Consider the following 14,435-nt stretch of genomic DNA (forward strand, 5'->3'; position numbering starts at 1 on the left):
TGCACTTAGAATAAAACGTAATCTGTTTCTCATGGCCTATAGAGCCCTTCCCGATCAGGTCTTGCCTGTCTTTCCAATCTCACCTCATGTAATTTTTCCTCTGGTATATTTACTATGCGCTAACCCCACAGGCTTCCCTTCTATTTTATGAATATGTCAAGTTCCCTTTCCTAAAATAATCTTTCCACAGGATCCTTCTCATCTTTCAATGGTCCCTGACAACTGCACTACCATTATTCTCAATCATGCCATCCTGTTTATTTCCTCCACGGTATTTGGCACAATCTATAATTATCTTTTTCATTTATTTATTCGTTTTCTGCCTCCTCCAACTACAGCGTATGTTCCATATGGACAGAAACTATGTCTTGGTCACTGTCTTATCCTCAGCATCTACCACAGCGAATAAATATTTATGGAATAAATAAAGCTGGAAGAAATGTTCAGAATCTTCTAGTTCGACTTTCTCCTTTTCATAGACAGTAAAATGAGCTGAAAAACTAGCTGAGGAAGTTTTAAGAACTTGCCTAGGATCACAAATCTGTAAATATTTAGTGAGAGATGCAAAGTAAGCACTCGGGTTTCCTGATCGCCTGCCTTATGTTCTTTCTGGTGATCACTATACTGGTTACTGAAGACCTAGATCAGGAATTTGGCGAGTCTATTGATAGATTCCAGGGCACTTTATGATCTCTCTTCCACTTGTGAATTTTGTGGACTATATCCATACATATTTTTTTTTTCCTGGGGAGGGGCCTGTAGCTTTTATCTAATTTTTTGAAGACTCAAAAGATTAAAAAAAAAAAAAATCACTGGCCCACATATTGCTTGTTACTTGTTCAGTTCATTGTATGTTTTCTCTTGTCCTTTATAACAATTCTTCTATTAGTAAGTGTGGAATGGTCACTATGAATTAAGCACCCACTATATTGCCAAGAACGGACTTGAAGGCAACAGGTTTATATTGCCAAATATCTGATGTCATGACTCATATTAAAATGTTGCCAACTATAGCTGAAGGATTTTGTTTAGAGTTACAGAATCCCCAGGTGCATGAGTTTGGGGGTACTCTGCCAATTTTATTTTTCAAGATTGATACTAAGAATGGCCTATAATAATTATATATACCCCAATATTTCTTTAGCCAGGTTTCTGGTACCCATTTCCCTAAAATATTGAAAAATGAAGTATTTATCATTTCAGTTTCTCTGCTTTGTTGGAAATGAGGTCATCCATAGCATAAATTTTTACTCTGGAGGGTTAAGGTTGAGATGCTAAACAAATTGGTCAATATGGGTACAGTAATGGATTCATGGATTTTGAATATCTTTATATACTTTATTTTTCAGGAATATTTTGTTTCTATTAAGTCTGTTATGTGTATAAAGTGGGCTGGGGATAGGGAAGAGGAAATAGTACTAAATAACAATAATTTCTCATCTGTCTTTGTAGTAGACTATGGTGTATCTTCTCAGGCCATGCACCATCCTTCCTTCTCTGCAGAGGCACTCTATTCCTCAACCATCAATAGCTGGAAAGGTATGGCCTAAGTTGAGCCTGATACATAGCTTCTTTTAGAAATTAGGATTTGGGGTTCAGACATAGGCCATAAAATCTCCCGTGTGCCTATAACTTTATAAATTTGGAATTTTAGAAAAATATATTTTGCTATGCATATGGAAAACAATGGGCTCAAACATAGCAAGGATTGTGAGGATGGAGCAGGGGCAAGCAAATTTTCGTTCTGTTATACATAAGATCACTGAGTCTGAGCTGACTGCGAGGCATCTAACAACAACAGCAACGTATACGGAAAAACAGAGAAAGACAATCCGTAAAGAGATAGAAGGACGAAGACAACCTAAGTAAGCTTAAAAAAAAGGGGATTTTGTGGGTCCCTGACAACTTTCCTTACAATTACTCTTCTTCCCACATAGATTGAGTTGATTTCACTACAAACAAAGCTCGGCAAATACAACATTTTATTTCCTGTGGAGGAATGTTTTTGTTTTAGTTTTCATTCATTTCTTCTATCTGGCTGTTTGGGGGCACAATGTCTATGAGTGCTGGAGTCAAATAAACCAGGTTTGAATGTTAAGTCTATCACTTAGGAGCTATGTGCAATATTTGGGGTTTTTTTTTTATATAGAATAGTAATATTTTATTTATATATATATACACATATAACTATATATGTATTATACATAGTAGTAGTACAGTAATAGTCCCTGGAGAAGGACATCAAGCTTGGTAACGTAGAGGTCAGTGAAAAAGAGGAAGACCCTCAATGAGATGGATTGACACAGTAACTGCAGTAATGGGTTCAAATATAGCAATGATTGTGTCTTAGTGATCTTGTGCTGCTATAACAGAAATACCACAGGTGGATGGCTTTAACAAAGAGGAATTTATTCTCTCACAGTCTAGGAGACTAGAAGTCTGAATTCAGAGTGCCAGCTCTAGGGGAAGGCTTTCTCTCTCTGTTGGCTTTGGGGGAAGGTCCTTGTCATCAGTCTTTCCCAGTTGAGCTTTTCAGTGCAGGGACCCCGGGTCCAAAGGATACGCTATCCTCCTGGCTCTTGTTTCTTGGTGGTACGAGGTCCCTGTGTCTCTCTGCTCACTTCCTTTTTATCTCAAAAGAGATTAACTCAATATATAACCTAATCCTGTAGATTGTGTCCTGCCTTATTAACATGGGAAGCACTAGTGGCATAGTGATTAAGTGGTACAGCTGCTAACCAAATGGACAGCAGCTCGAATCCACCAGGCGCTCCTTGGAAACTCTATGGGGCAGTTTTACTCCGTCCTATGAGTTGGAATCAACGGCAATGGGTTTCGGGTTTCTCATTAATATAACTGCCTCATTAACAACATAGAGATTAGGATCTACAACACATAGGATAATTACATCAGATAACAGAATGGTGGACAATCACGCAATACTGGGAATCATGGCCTAGCCAAACTGACACACATTTTTGGGGGACACAATTCAATTCATTGTGTGAGGATGACGCAGGACCGGGAAGTGTTAAGTTCTATTGTACATAGATAGGGTCAATATGAGTCAGAACGGGCTTGATGGCACCTCACAACAATGACCTAGTAATATAATAGATATACTATACAATAGTTATACTAAAATTATATTTGTTATTTATCTGAAATTTTAATTTAATTGTGTGTCTACTATTTTATCTGGCAACTCTATCCATTTCACAGTTTCTTCCTTTGTAAAACTGGAATCAAACCCATTGCTGTTGGGTCAATGCTGACTCATAGTGACCCTACTGCACAGAGTAGAACTGCCCTAGGGTTTCCAAGGAATGGCTGGTGGATTTGAACTGCCCACCTTTTGGTCAGCAGCCAAATGCTTAACCACTATGCCACCAGGGCTCCAAAATTGGAATAATAATACCAAATTAATAAAGATGTTCAAAATGTCAAGGAGATCACAAAAATTATATCAAAGCATGTATAAGAAACACGGCTTATTTTCTTTTCTCTTCCCTTACACCTAATTGTATTCTACTGCACAAGAAGGCCTTTGATTAAAAAGGTCATCGTAAGAGCACCAGTTGGGAGTGAATTCTCCCTCCAAGTGCTAAACTTTTGTGGACTATGTTAACAGAACACCTAAGTAAAACAACTTAATTGAAGATGACATTTTTAGAGCATAGGATTGGTTTATTTTGGAACATAGAACATGGGGAAATATTTTACACCGTTTATGTGCTATCTCTCTATTCTTGACCTAGGGAATTTGGAAGGTGATATATTTCAATCTACCTGTCTCCACCCAGGTACCCTGTATCAGGATACTCTCATATTCATTCTTATTAAATACGTACTATACAGCCCCAGGTGGCACAGTGATTAAGAGCTCGGCTGCTAACCAAAAGGTCAGCAGTTTGATCCACCAGGCACTCCTTGGAAACCCTATGGGGCAGTTCTACTGTGTCCCATATGGTCCCTTTGAGTCAGAATCGACTTGATAGCAGTGGGTTTGGTTTGTTTGTTTTATGTGCCAGGCGTATCTCTTGGTCCTAAACGCACCTAGACGTATACACACACACACACATACACACTTTCCAGATAAAACCAACATCTTCCCATCTGGTCTTTCTCAATTCCTACAGAAAGAGATGACGAAAGGAAATGTATGAGGAAAAAGAGAGAGGGTGACATATGCTAGTTTATGGTTTGCCTGCTCTCTGATAAAGAGTGTAAAAATTTTTATTTTGGAGACTGTTCACGTTCTGTCTCCTGGCTCTAGGTCATCCTCATTTTTATCTTGATTGCTTATCTTTCTTGACCTGGAATATATGAACCCACCATGTGGTGATGGACTTCTTTAACACAGTTCAAAGTAACATGTTCTTCACTCAATGGAAATGGACCAGTGAACTTTGTTTTTGCAGAACCATTTATCATGTATTTATTGATCATGCCAGATCCAGGTGGGAGTGGATTAGGCTTTTGTCTCTAAGTGTGGGCTTGCTACTCAAGCACTAAGCAGTGGGCACCAAAATGACATGGCTCTATTTTATTTTTCTTCTTTGAAGTCCCCATCTCTGGAGACACCTTGTAAGTAGCGAGGTAGGTGCTTGCAGAGGACATTGGCAGCTCTAGTTTGGCACTGGAGGTTCAGAGACATCCTCCTGTATTATGTCCTTTATGTTTTCCCTTACATTTCCTTTCCCATTTTCACCTAGATGTATCTGGGATGACAGCTTATCACTCTGATATAACATTGTTTGGTTAGGTATAGAAAAGTTGTCCATGGCTGGATCCACAGGCGGCTCTGATAAGTGCCGGTAGCATGGTGCATTCATGTTAACTGGGTTAATCACTGGAGGTTCGTTTGAGTCTAGAATGTTTTCTTGTGTCAGTGGCTCTAGATTTACAGTTTCATATCGTTGTCGAGATGAAACAGCATCTTTGTCATAAAAGGAGGTGCTGAAAGGGATGGCACAAAAGACGAGATCTGAGGGCAGCAGTTTCAGATCTTTGGCTGGCCGGGTAATCACAAACCTGCAAGAGAAGCCAAGATGGGTTCTGAGCCACTGCAGCAGGAACAATGTGGCTATAGGTAATGGCCAAGATAAGGAATTTGTTCTGCTGGTCAAAGGAGGAAATGTTTTGGTTTTGTTTTGCTTTGTTGACTTCTGATTAATAGCAAATATCCATGTGCTTACTATTGATGAAGCCCATCAAGTGGCACAGTGCAAAAGGAAAGGTTCTAGGGTAGGAACTGGGGGGCGGGCTTCCACCCCTGCCTCACACCAGCCATCTCTGACCTTCTCAGTTTTTAATGGGAGAAGGGTAGTGTTGGGGGGCTGGCTTCCACCCCTGCCTCACACCAGCCATCTCTGACCTCAGTTTTTAATGGGAGAAGGGTAGTGTTGGGGGGCTGGCTTCCACCCCTGCCTCACACCAGCCATCTCTGACCTTCTCAGTTTTTAATGGGAGAAGGGTAAGGCTGTGGTTGAGACTAATTGATCACTAATGGCCTTTCTGACTCCAGGTTTCTTTAGTGTTAACAGCCACTGTGCTAATGAATTTAATTGGTTAAATACTGAGCACTTAGCCAAAGTTTGTCAAAACCAGAAGAATATATCACTCCAGATATTTTCATTCTGTCCCAGCCCTAACCTAATGCTTATGCCATCTCCTTTCATACAGAATATATCCTGGCTAATGGAGAAGAGGAAACCCTGGTGGCGTAGTGGTTAAGTGCTATGGCTGCTAACCAAAGGGTCGGCAGTTCGAATCCACCAGGCGCTCCTCGGAAACTCTATAGGCAGATCTACTCTGGCCTATAGAGTTGCTATGAGTCGGAATCGACTCGATAGCACTGGGTTTGGTTTTGGGTTTAATGGAGAAGATGTATATATAATGTGTGTGTGTGTGTATGTACACACGCACATACACACATATTATATATATATATAAACCCATTGCTGTTGACTTGGTTCTGACTCATAGCGACCTTATAAGGACAGAGTAGAACTGCGCCCACAGGGTTTCCAAAAAGCGGCTGGTAGATTCAAACTGCTGACCTTTTACTTAGCAGCCGAACTCTCAACCACTGTGCCACCAGGGCTCACACACAGACACACAGACACAGACACACAGACAGACGTGGAGCTCTGGTGGCACTAACCAAAAAATAGGTGGTTTGAACCCATCAGCCACCCTGAGGGAGAAAAGACTTAGCCATCTGCTGCCATAAAGATTACAGCCTAGAAAACTATATGGGGCATTTCCACTCTGTCCTATAGGGTCGCTATGAGTTGGAATCAACTCAACCGCACACAACAATAACGACTATATATATATATATAATATATATATATAATATATATATATATTTAACCAAAGTTCTATTTGAAACCCTGACTGATAAGCAAGTAATGCATATCAATATGTCTTAAAGAACAGCCAGAACCTTCATGGAAAGACTATGCGTGGAAGCAGGGTGCCTTACCACAATCCCGAGTACACAGCACATCATCAGGAAATGTGAGTTTAGCTAACACACCAGTGTGATTGTCAGAACATTGAGGCAAGATAACCTTTCATGACTTGGATTTTGCATTTCTTTACTGCTGCCCAAATGACCACCTCTTCTCTCCTAAATACCCATCTCAGCCAGTATTGACCATCTTTCACCGAATAATCCTCCCACTTTGGTTATCTTTCTCACTGAATCCTCTGTAACCCCTATTCTATTGCAAACAAGGTGTTCTACAATCACAAACTCTCTTTAAAACAGAATCTTTTTACTTGTTTTTTTTCTCTTGAGGATGTCATTTCCCCTGGGGCTCTCTTAAGTATGGTTTACAGGGTCTCTCCATGGGGCTGGTTTTCCTTGCATGGTGGAGGGATGGGACAGAGTTCAGGCAGAGATTAACCAGCATTATTAATGCTTTCCAATGCTGCTTCCAGAATATCACCCCCACTTCCCCTGCCCCATGGCTAATGCCCTACAGCCCTGTCAGCCTCCAACCAGCTTCTCAATGTCATCTATAGACTTCCATGTTTATATCGGTCTTTGGCACTTCAAACATCCTTTTGTTTCAAACTCTAAGTGCCACATCATCTCAGGTGCCCTCAGGGTCCCTGTGGTTTATAATTCCAGCATCCGGACACAGTTCTTTGACTTCCACAACCCCATGATCTTTATCTCCAAACCACTTCCCTGGCCACATCCTGGATGTTGTCATTTCTTAACACTGTCCCATCTCTAAATTTTTAAACTGTAATAAACCACTTTCTGAACACAACTTTCCATCATTCTCTCTTATTCCCTTACTCTGAGTACATCTACTCTGTAACTTCATCAAGACTTCCAATCCTTTGTCCTTCCCCCTTACAAGATGGCATTGCTTCTATAAATCTACAATCTTCCATTCGTCTCAGCAGTTAGTACGAACTTTTACCTCTTTATCAACTCCGTACAATACTTTCATCTTCTCTCTTAGCAATGGCTATACCTGTACTTCCACTGAGAAATTCAGGTGTTAAATAAAAATTCCCTTAACTACACCCCTACCTATAGATATATCTGCCTTGGCATCCATTATTCTTCTCCTTTTCTCCTATGAGTAGAAAATTGTCTTTCTTTCTATTTAACACCACTCCATTTACAGTAGTTTGCCTTCCTCTCTCTTTCTCTTGGAATAGGTTCCATCAGCCTATTTCCACTCTATTTTTAATTCCTCCGTCTCTATGGAATCCAGTGTGAGGCTCTTAGTGTGGAACTCCATTTCTGTGGTGTCTCTAGACTGCACCCTCTTTCTGCCCCTCCTCCCCACCACAAACAATTTATCTTTCTCACTGTTGTCAAAATGATCTTTCTTCAATGGAAATCTGAACATATTACTCCCAAGATTTATATGTGCAAAGCACAGAAGCTGGAAAAGAGGCATCCAATAAGTATTTACTCAATGAGTCCAGCGAAAACAGGTAAATTTCTTGAATACGGACAGTGGCTATCAACTTTTGAAAGTTGCACCGATATGAGTGCGAGGCAAGCTACCAAAGACCCATAACTTAAAATCTCAGTTTACATTTCATTTTTCACCAGTGGGGAGGAGCTCCATTTTCCTTGTGGCTAATTTTAATTGGACCCTAATCATCAGGCTTCTTGTGGTTTGTACCCATTCTTTCTTATTCCTATACCATTATCCACTTCCCCTGCACACCTCCTTGCAACTGTGGAACCCGATCTCTGGACTTCTCATTTACCGCGAATACAGTAAATTTCCTTACGCTTGGTTAGCACCTTCCAAACTAGCATACTCCCCTTTTGTGTTCTGGGTTGCGGTCCTCTTCATCTATCATGCGGTATAAGCCAAGGCACAGGATTCCGAAATTATTTAATGAGCCACAGAACACTTGCCCAAAGTAGTCTCTTGGCTGGGGAAAGAAGAGAAAAATATATGGCAGCTGGACGCTTCAATCAAATATGAACAAGCATGTACTTGGAGTCATCGGATTTTTCTTGTAGGAGAAGTTGAGAAGATCAGAAAGCCATTTCCTAATATCTTCATGGTGGCAGTGTCCAGTGGCTTGGTGATTAGGTTTATGATTAGTCTTAAGACTCTAATCCCAGGAATTGTTTTTATTATTCTGGTCCTTTTAAGAGCCTCTGGTAGGTGTGGTGTGGTGTAGTGTTGTTCTTAACTATTGGTGTTTTGATAATCACTATGAACTAACAATTAGCAGTGGGTTGGAAAATTCTCTTTTCCAGGTACTTAATTAGTTGGGATGTTAAGTGATCTCCAGAGAGTCATCTTCTTATCCCACTCTAAAACAGATCACGGTCCTACCATTCCTCTTGGCCATGCTCTCAGGCGATAGCTAACAAGGTCAAAAGAAGCAGAAAAAAGGTTTAGTTAAGTCAAAAGAGAATAGTTTGTTCAGTGCTGTGATGCCTTGAGGTAGAAGACAAAGTGAGGACAAGACCTGAATGGAGAGAGGAAGGAGAGGAATGTGGATCTTTACAGACCAGTCCACTTTCAATTCTGATGCCAGCAAGAAGGTACCATGGTAGTTCCCTAGGCTTATATGCACTCACGTGTCATTGTTAGCTGAGGAACCCAGGACCGAAATGCAAGGACCAGAACATACTGAAGGAGCTTTTGGATTTTTTTTTTTTGCACCTGGAATTCAAATGCGCAGAACACAGGGCTTGCCCTTTTTGGTAGTATAGGCTGAGACATAACCGGCGCACAGGCCTGGAAGAGCCTACTTCTTGTAAAAGTGGTTCTGCTGACGTCCTCCGAGTCAGCAAGATGTTTCCTTGTAAAGGCCTTCCTCTCAACAATAACCCTGGGGAGCTGGATGGCATGTCAATCAAACTAAACCAAAAGACAACGCACTGACAACTAGCGTACCCCTTCCCAGTCTGGATTCTGCTCTGATCCCCAAATGCCCAGAGGCCCCACTGGAGTTTTTTGGAATTGTTGTCTTTTCTCCTGCCATAATCTACTGTTCACTAGTCCCGTGGGTTAAGAAAACTCACACGTTTTCCACTGGCTAGCCCCGTTGGATTCTTTGACCCAAATACAGAATCATTTCACCTCATTTCAGCTGTCCTGATCAGGTTTCCTTAGCAGTTCAAGTACAGATAGAGTAGGCAGACCCTGGGTCAGAGTGACTTAAGCAGACCCCTGCTCTGCCCTGGTAAACTATATGGTCAGGAAAGCACTTGCTTCTCAGAACCTCAGCTGTTTGGTCTGTGAATTAATAGAATTAATAGCCATTCAAAACACTGGATTAAGTGAAAACAACAACAACAGTAACAAAAGCTAAAGCAGCAGAGCCAGCACAGGGAAAGTACTCAGTAAATACTAGCTATTACAATTATTATCAATAACCTTTGTCAAGGAACAAAGTCATTAGAGCTGATGCTTCCTGTAGGCTTCTCTCCGTGTCTGTAAGACAGGAATCATAGCAACTACTTTATCTAACTCCAGGGATTATCGTAAAAGGTAAATATAGTACAAGTAAAAATGCATTGTAAATTGTAAAATACTATATGAATATGGAAACCCTGGTGGCGTAGCAGTTAAATGCCACAGCTGCTAACCAAGAAGTCGGCAGTTCAAATCCTCCAGGCACTCCTTGGAAACTCTATGGAGTAGTGGGTTTGGATTTCGGTATATGAATATACCCAACCCAAACCATTGCCATCAAGTCGATTCCGACTCATAGTGACCCAACAGGACTGAGTAGAACTGCCCCATAGGGTTTCCAAGGAACAGTGGTGGATTTGAACTCTCTAACTTTTGGTTAGCAGCCAAGCTCTTACCACAGTGCCACCAGGGTTCCGTATGAATATAAGATATTATTAATTTTTTATTTTTATTATTGTTATTGTTTCTGTGCTATAGGCTATCCAGGAACCCAATTAGCCTGGACCATTTTCAGAAACCCACAAAGGTTAGGAAATGGAAATCTCTAGTATGTCAAGAGTAGACTCACTTGAATCTCTGATAAAATGGTTTTGTTCAAGGAGAGAAGTTCCAGCTTACACCGAGCTCTTGCAGAAAAGAATGTAGCACAGCTGTCAGACGGTTCATACTGCTTATCCTTATCCAACTGTTGTTCTAGCTGAGAACTTATTCCTCCTGTCACCAGCATCTGAAGTAATTCCAGGACACGATAGTTGTAGAAGGCCTGGAAAGCAAGGACAAGCCACATGCAAAGTCAGAGAGTCCTAAATTACGGAGGTGTGTACACTTGGAGATCCAGTGGGCACCATTCTTTGAAATCCACATGAGTGCTCAGATCAGTGTTTCTCATCATTATCATCATCAACTAAAAGCTGAAAGTTCAGGTAGGGTACTAGGTTAGGCAAAGCGCAAAGAAAACAGCACTTGCCCAGTTCCTGCCCCCTCGGAGCTTACATTATATGTGAGAAAAAAGAAAATGGGTAATAATACGTACCAAGGGCTCCTCCTTTCCAAAAACGACCAGAGAAGCACGTCAGGCCACAGGGACCCTAATAATTATCAGCACATATTTAAAAATATATACTTCATGAGACATCTATAAAATTTTCCCTGGAGGACTACCGATAATACTGTCATCTATACTTGAATATCCTGGGTAAGAATCTACTTATCTTCTGTTTGATTGTGGCCTACTTGAGGACAGGTATTAAGTCTTATTGATATTTGGATATCCCATAGCTTGTATCATGCCCTTTGCAAATTTTAAGGGCTGGATGAATGAATGAATTTTTAGACTCTTTGGCAACAAAATGACACCAGAGGAGGAAATGGGGGTCAATTCTTATTTTGACACAAACTTGGGCCTGAACGATCCTAGCCATTTTTTTAAACTCTCTTTCCCCAGGATTTCTACCACATACAATTGTAGACTATGCATTGGCATACGAGGAAATACCATTGTAGCATATTACCCATCAGGTTTTCTGAAGTCTATTGAATTACGTAACATTTTTAATTTTCCACCCTATGTTTTGCCTAAATTTAGACTTTTACTCCAGTAGAAATGAGAATTTATGTGTTTATATAGTACTTACATAGAAATCAATGCTTTTGTTATTATTAAAAAAAAAAAAATAGAAACAACTTCAATTGTTATTGTCCTAGAAAATCTGTCCTTCACTTTTTCCACCCCCAAATTTAGGGGATCATCTTCTGAGGACTGGAGAATTGTAATGACCTATTCAGTAGCCCCCCTGCCTTGGTTTTCTTCTCATTGCCAATCCATTGTCTACAAGGCTTCCAGAGTGATTCTCCAGAAACACACATCAGATCATGCCAGTTGCCTCCTCAAACCTCTAGCTCTGTACCTCTGCTGTAAAAGTAAGTCCAGACTCCTTACCATGACATTCAAGGCCCTCCTTATCTGACCCCAGCTCCCTTTCCAGGCTCTCTTTCTCCTCCATGAGCTTCTCGCTGCAGTATACACTGGTCCGCTGGAAGTTGCTTCACGCCTTTGCTTTTGAACATCTGGGTTGCCTCTCATCAACTTGGTGAACTCCTTCCTGGAACTCCTCACCAGAATGAAGTTTTCCTTTCTTTGTAAGCTCATGGCCACTGGCTTTTATTCTATTTTATTCTTCTGTATTTTATAGTTAGTTATTTATATGAATCTTGGACAGTCACTTCCTAGCTGAGTGCATTTTGGCAATTCATGTGTTCTTTCTCAGCAACAGTTTTATGATCTTAAAGTTGATATAAAAATCTCTACCTTCTGGCATTATTGGCAGGATTAAATGAAATATACAGCACATATCACTAAATTCTATTCTCTTAACCATTGGCTCTCATGTACCTGGCTCACCTGGAGTGATTTTAGCAAGTGCAGATTTCTGGGACTCCAGACCTACTGGATCAGAATTCATGGATGGGAATGGGAACTGCAATTTTAAAAAGCACCCTAGGTAGTTCTGATGCTGAGGATCCTCACGTCACACTCTGAACATCGCTTCTTTAAATTATGGGTTCCTTTTGTTTTGTTTTTTCAGATGAGGGACTTGGTCTACGTACACTGTATGACCCCAGTCATGCTTTAAACAAGGCGGGTGTTCAAAAGTTGTAAGAATATTAACTTCAGTGAAGAGCTGATTTAAAGCAAATAAACAAATACTACCGGTAAAATGTAGAGGTCACTGGGACAAGTTGGCCTAAGAAATAATATAATCTATATAAAGTCAGAGAAAATGAAAATAATTTTTATAATGTTTTTCAGACTAAAAGATGACTTCAGTGCTGTCTCCACCCTCATCTCCAGACTGAAGGCTCTCCCTTCCTTATTTCTCTTCTTTGTTCCGTCTCATCACCACCCAGAAGAGTGCTTAGGGAATGGAGGATGTAAATCCAGGTTGAGCCTCAATCCGTTTAAGAACATGAGGCCACGTTGTAGAGTAATCAAATATAATGCTGTTAGAATAATTCCCCACTGATTAAAGAAAGGGCGTAAATTCCAGGGTTATCCTGATGTTGATGGCTCTGGGGAAACATGTGCTTTACATATTTAACTGAGAGAGGCTTAGCTCTTGAACATATCACTTCTTTAGTTTTGACATCAAAAGCAGTACAATTCTATATTGGGGAAAATAATGGGATTTACATGTCATCCTTGCTCTGTGAGTTCATCTCCTATTCTTATTTTTTGGGGCATTGGCTTTATTTGTCTTTCTTTCCTTTCTCTCTCCTTCCTTCCTTCCTCCCTTCCTTCTTTTCTTTTCTTTCTTTCTTACTTCGTCCCTCCCTCCCTTCCTTTTTGTCTTTTTTTTTTAAAGAAAATCTGCTTTTGAAATATTGTAGGATTCTAAACTTGGACAATGTTTCTAATATAATCATATTTATTAGAATTAGGAAGTTCAATGTCAGAAAATGTTGCAGCCCAAGGTGTTTTAAGTCTTAGCTATATTGATGTTTAAGGTCTCTCTCATGACCTAAAACGTTACCCAATAGTGCAGGTACGAACTCCCTAGCTGCTTGCTGCTTTTTATTCTGAGACTATCAAAAGGCCTTAAAACTAAATATTCTTTGAGAAATACTTTTAATTCAGAATGAGGCTATAATGTCAGAAAAATGCAACAAAACAGCCGAGTGACTTGAGTATGTCATGTAACTTTTGTGGGTCTTACTTTCCTCATAAACAAAGGCAAGTGGCTGGGGTGAATGTGCCCTGAGTTCATGTCCAGTTCCAGAGCTCTATTATTTTAAAGCCTTATGTGAATCCTGCTTAGGGGCTTTATTCTCTCTCCGTGTTTTAATTTTCATAGCACTGAAATGATAGAGGATTAAAAGTGGATAGAATTGTACCTGACAGGCATGCTTTGCCAACTGGGGCAAGAGTTTACGGTGGAATGGCAGGGAATACTTGAAGCTATGGGGTCCCTGGGTGGCACAAATAGGTACGCACTCAACTACTGTTGGAAAAGGTTGGTGGTTTGAACTCACTCAGAGGCACCTCGGAAGACAGCCCTAGCGATCTGCTTCTGAAAGGTCACAATCTTGAAAACCTTATGGAGCAGTTCTACTCTGCATACATGGTGTCGCCATGAATTGGAGTCAACTTGACAGCAACTAACCAACTACTTGAAGCCATCCAAACCCGAGCAAACCAAACTCATTGCCGTTGAGTCTATTCTGACTCATAGAGACCCTGTCGGACAAAGTAGAACTGCCCCATAGGTTTTCTAAGGAGCAGTTAGTGGATTCGAACTACTGACCTTCTGGTTAGCAGCTGTGCTCTTAACCACTGTCCCATCAGGGCTTCACTTGAAGCCACAGTGCCAAAAATATCAGATTTGAAGTAAAAACTCATTATATTGGAAAAAATGTCACTGTTATATCAGGGGATAGGGTGAAAATTTTGCAGAAAAATTTAAAACAAAAACCTCAGTATTTCTAAGCAGTGACAAGCTCACAGTGGGTCGT

General features: G+C 40.6%; 1 protein-coding gene across 1 annotated transcript in view; it reads right to left on the reverse strand.

Annotated features, from left to right (window-relative positions):
- Nucleotides 1-4,628: 4,628 nt before the first annotated feature.
- The window catches only part of KCNU1 (potassium calcium-activated channel subfamily U member 1), a 176,247-nt gene continuing 166,440 nt past the window's right edge, over nt 4,629-14,435 (reverse strand). The window contains 3 exon segments of the mRNA XM_064271943.1: nt 4,629-5,034; nt 8,300-8,424; nt 10,495-10,689. Coding sequence (XP_064128013.1) covers nt 4,629-5,034; nt 8,300-8,424; nt 10,495-10,689 — 726 coding nt within the window.

The sequence above is a fragment of the Loxodonta africana genome, chromosome 19 (genome assembly GCF_030014295.1).
Source record: "Loxodonta africana isolate mLoxAfr1 chromosome 19, mLoxAfr1.hap2, whole genome shotgun sequence".
NCBI lineage: Eukaryota > Metazoa > Chordata > Mammalia > Proboscidea > Elephantidae > Loxodonta > Loxodonta africana.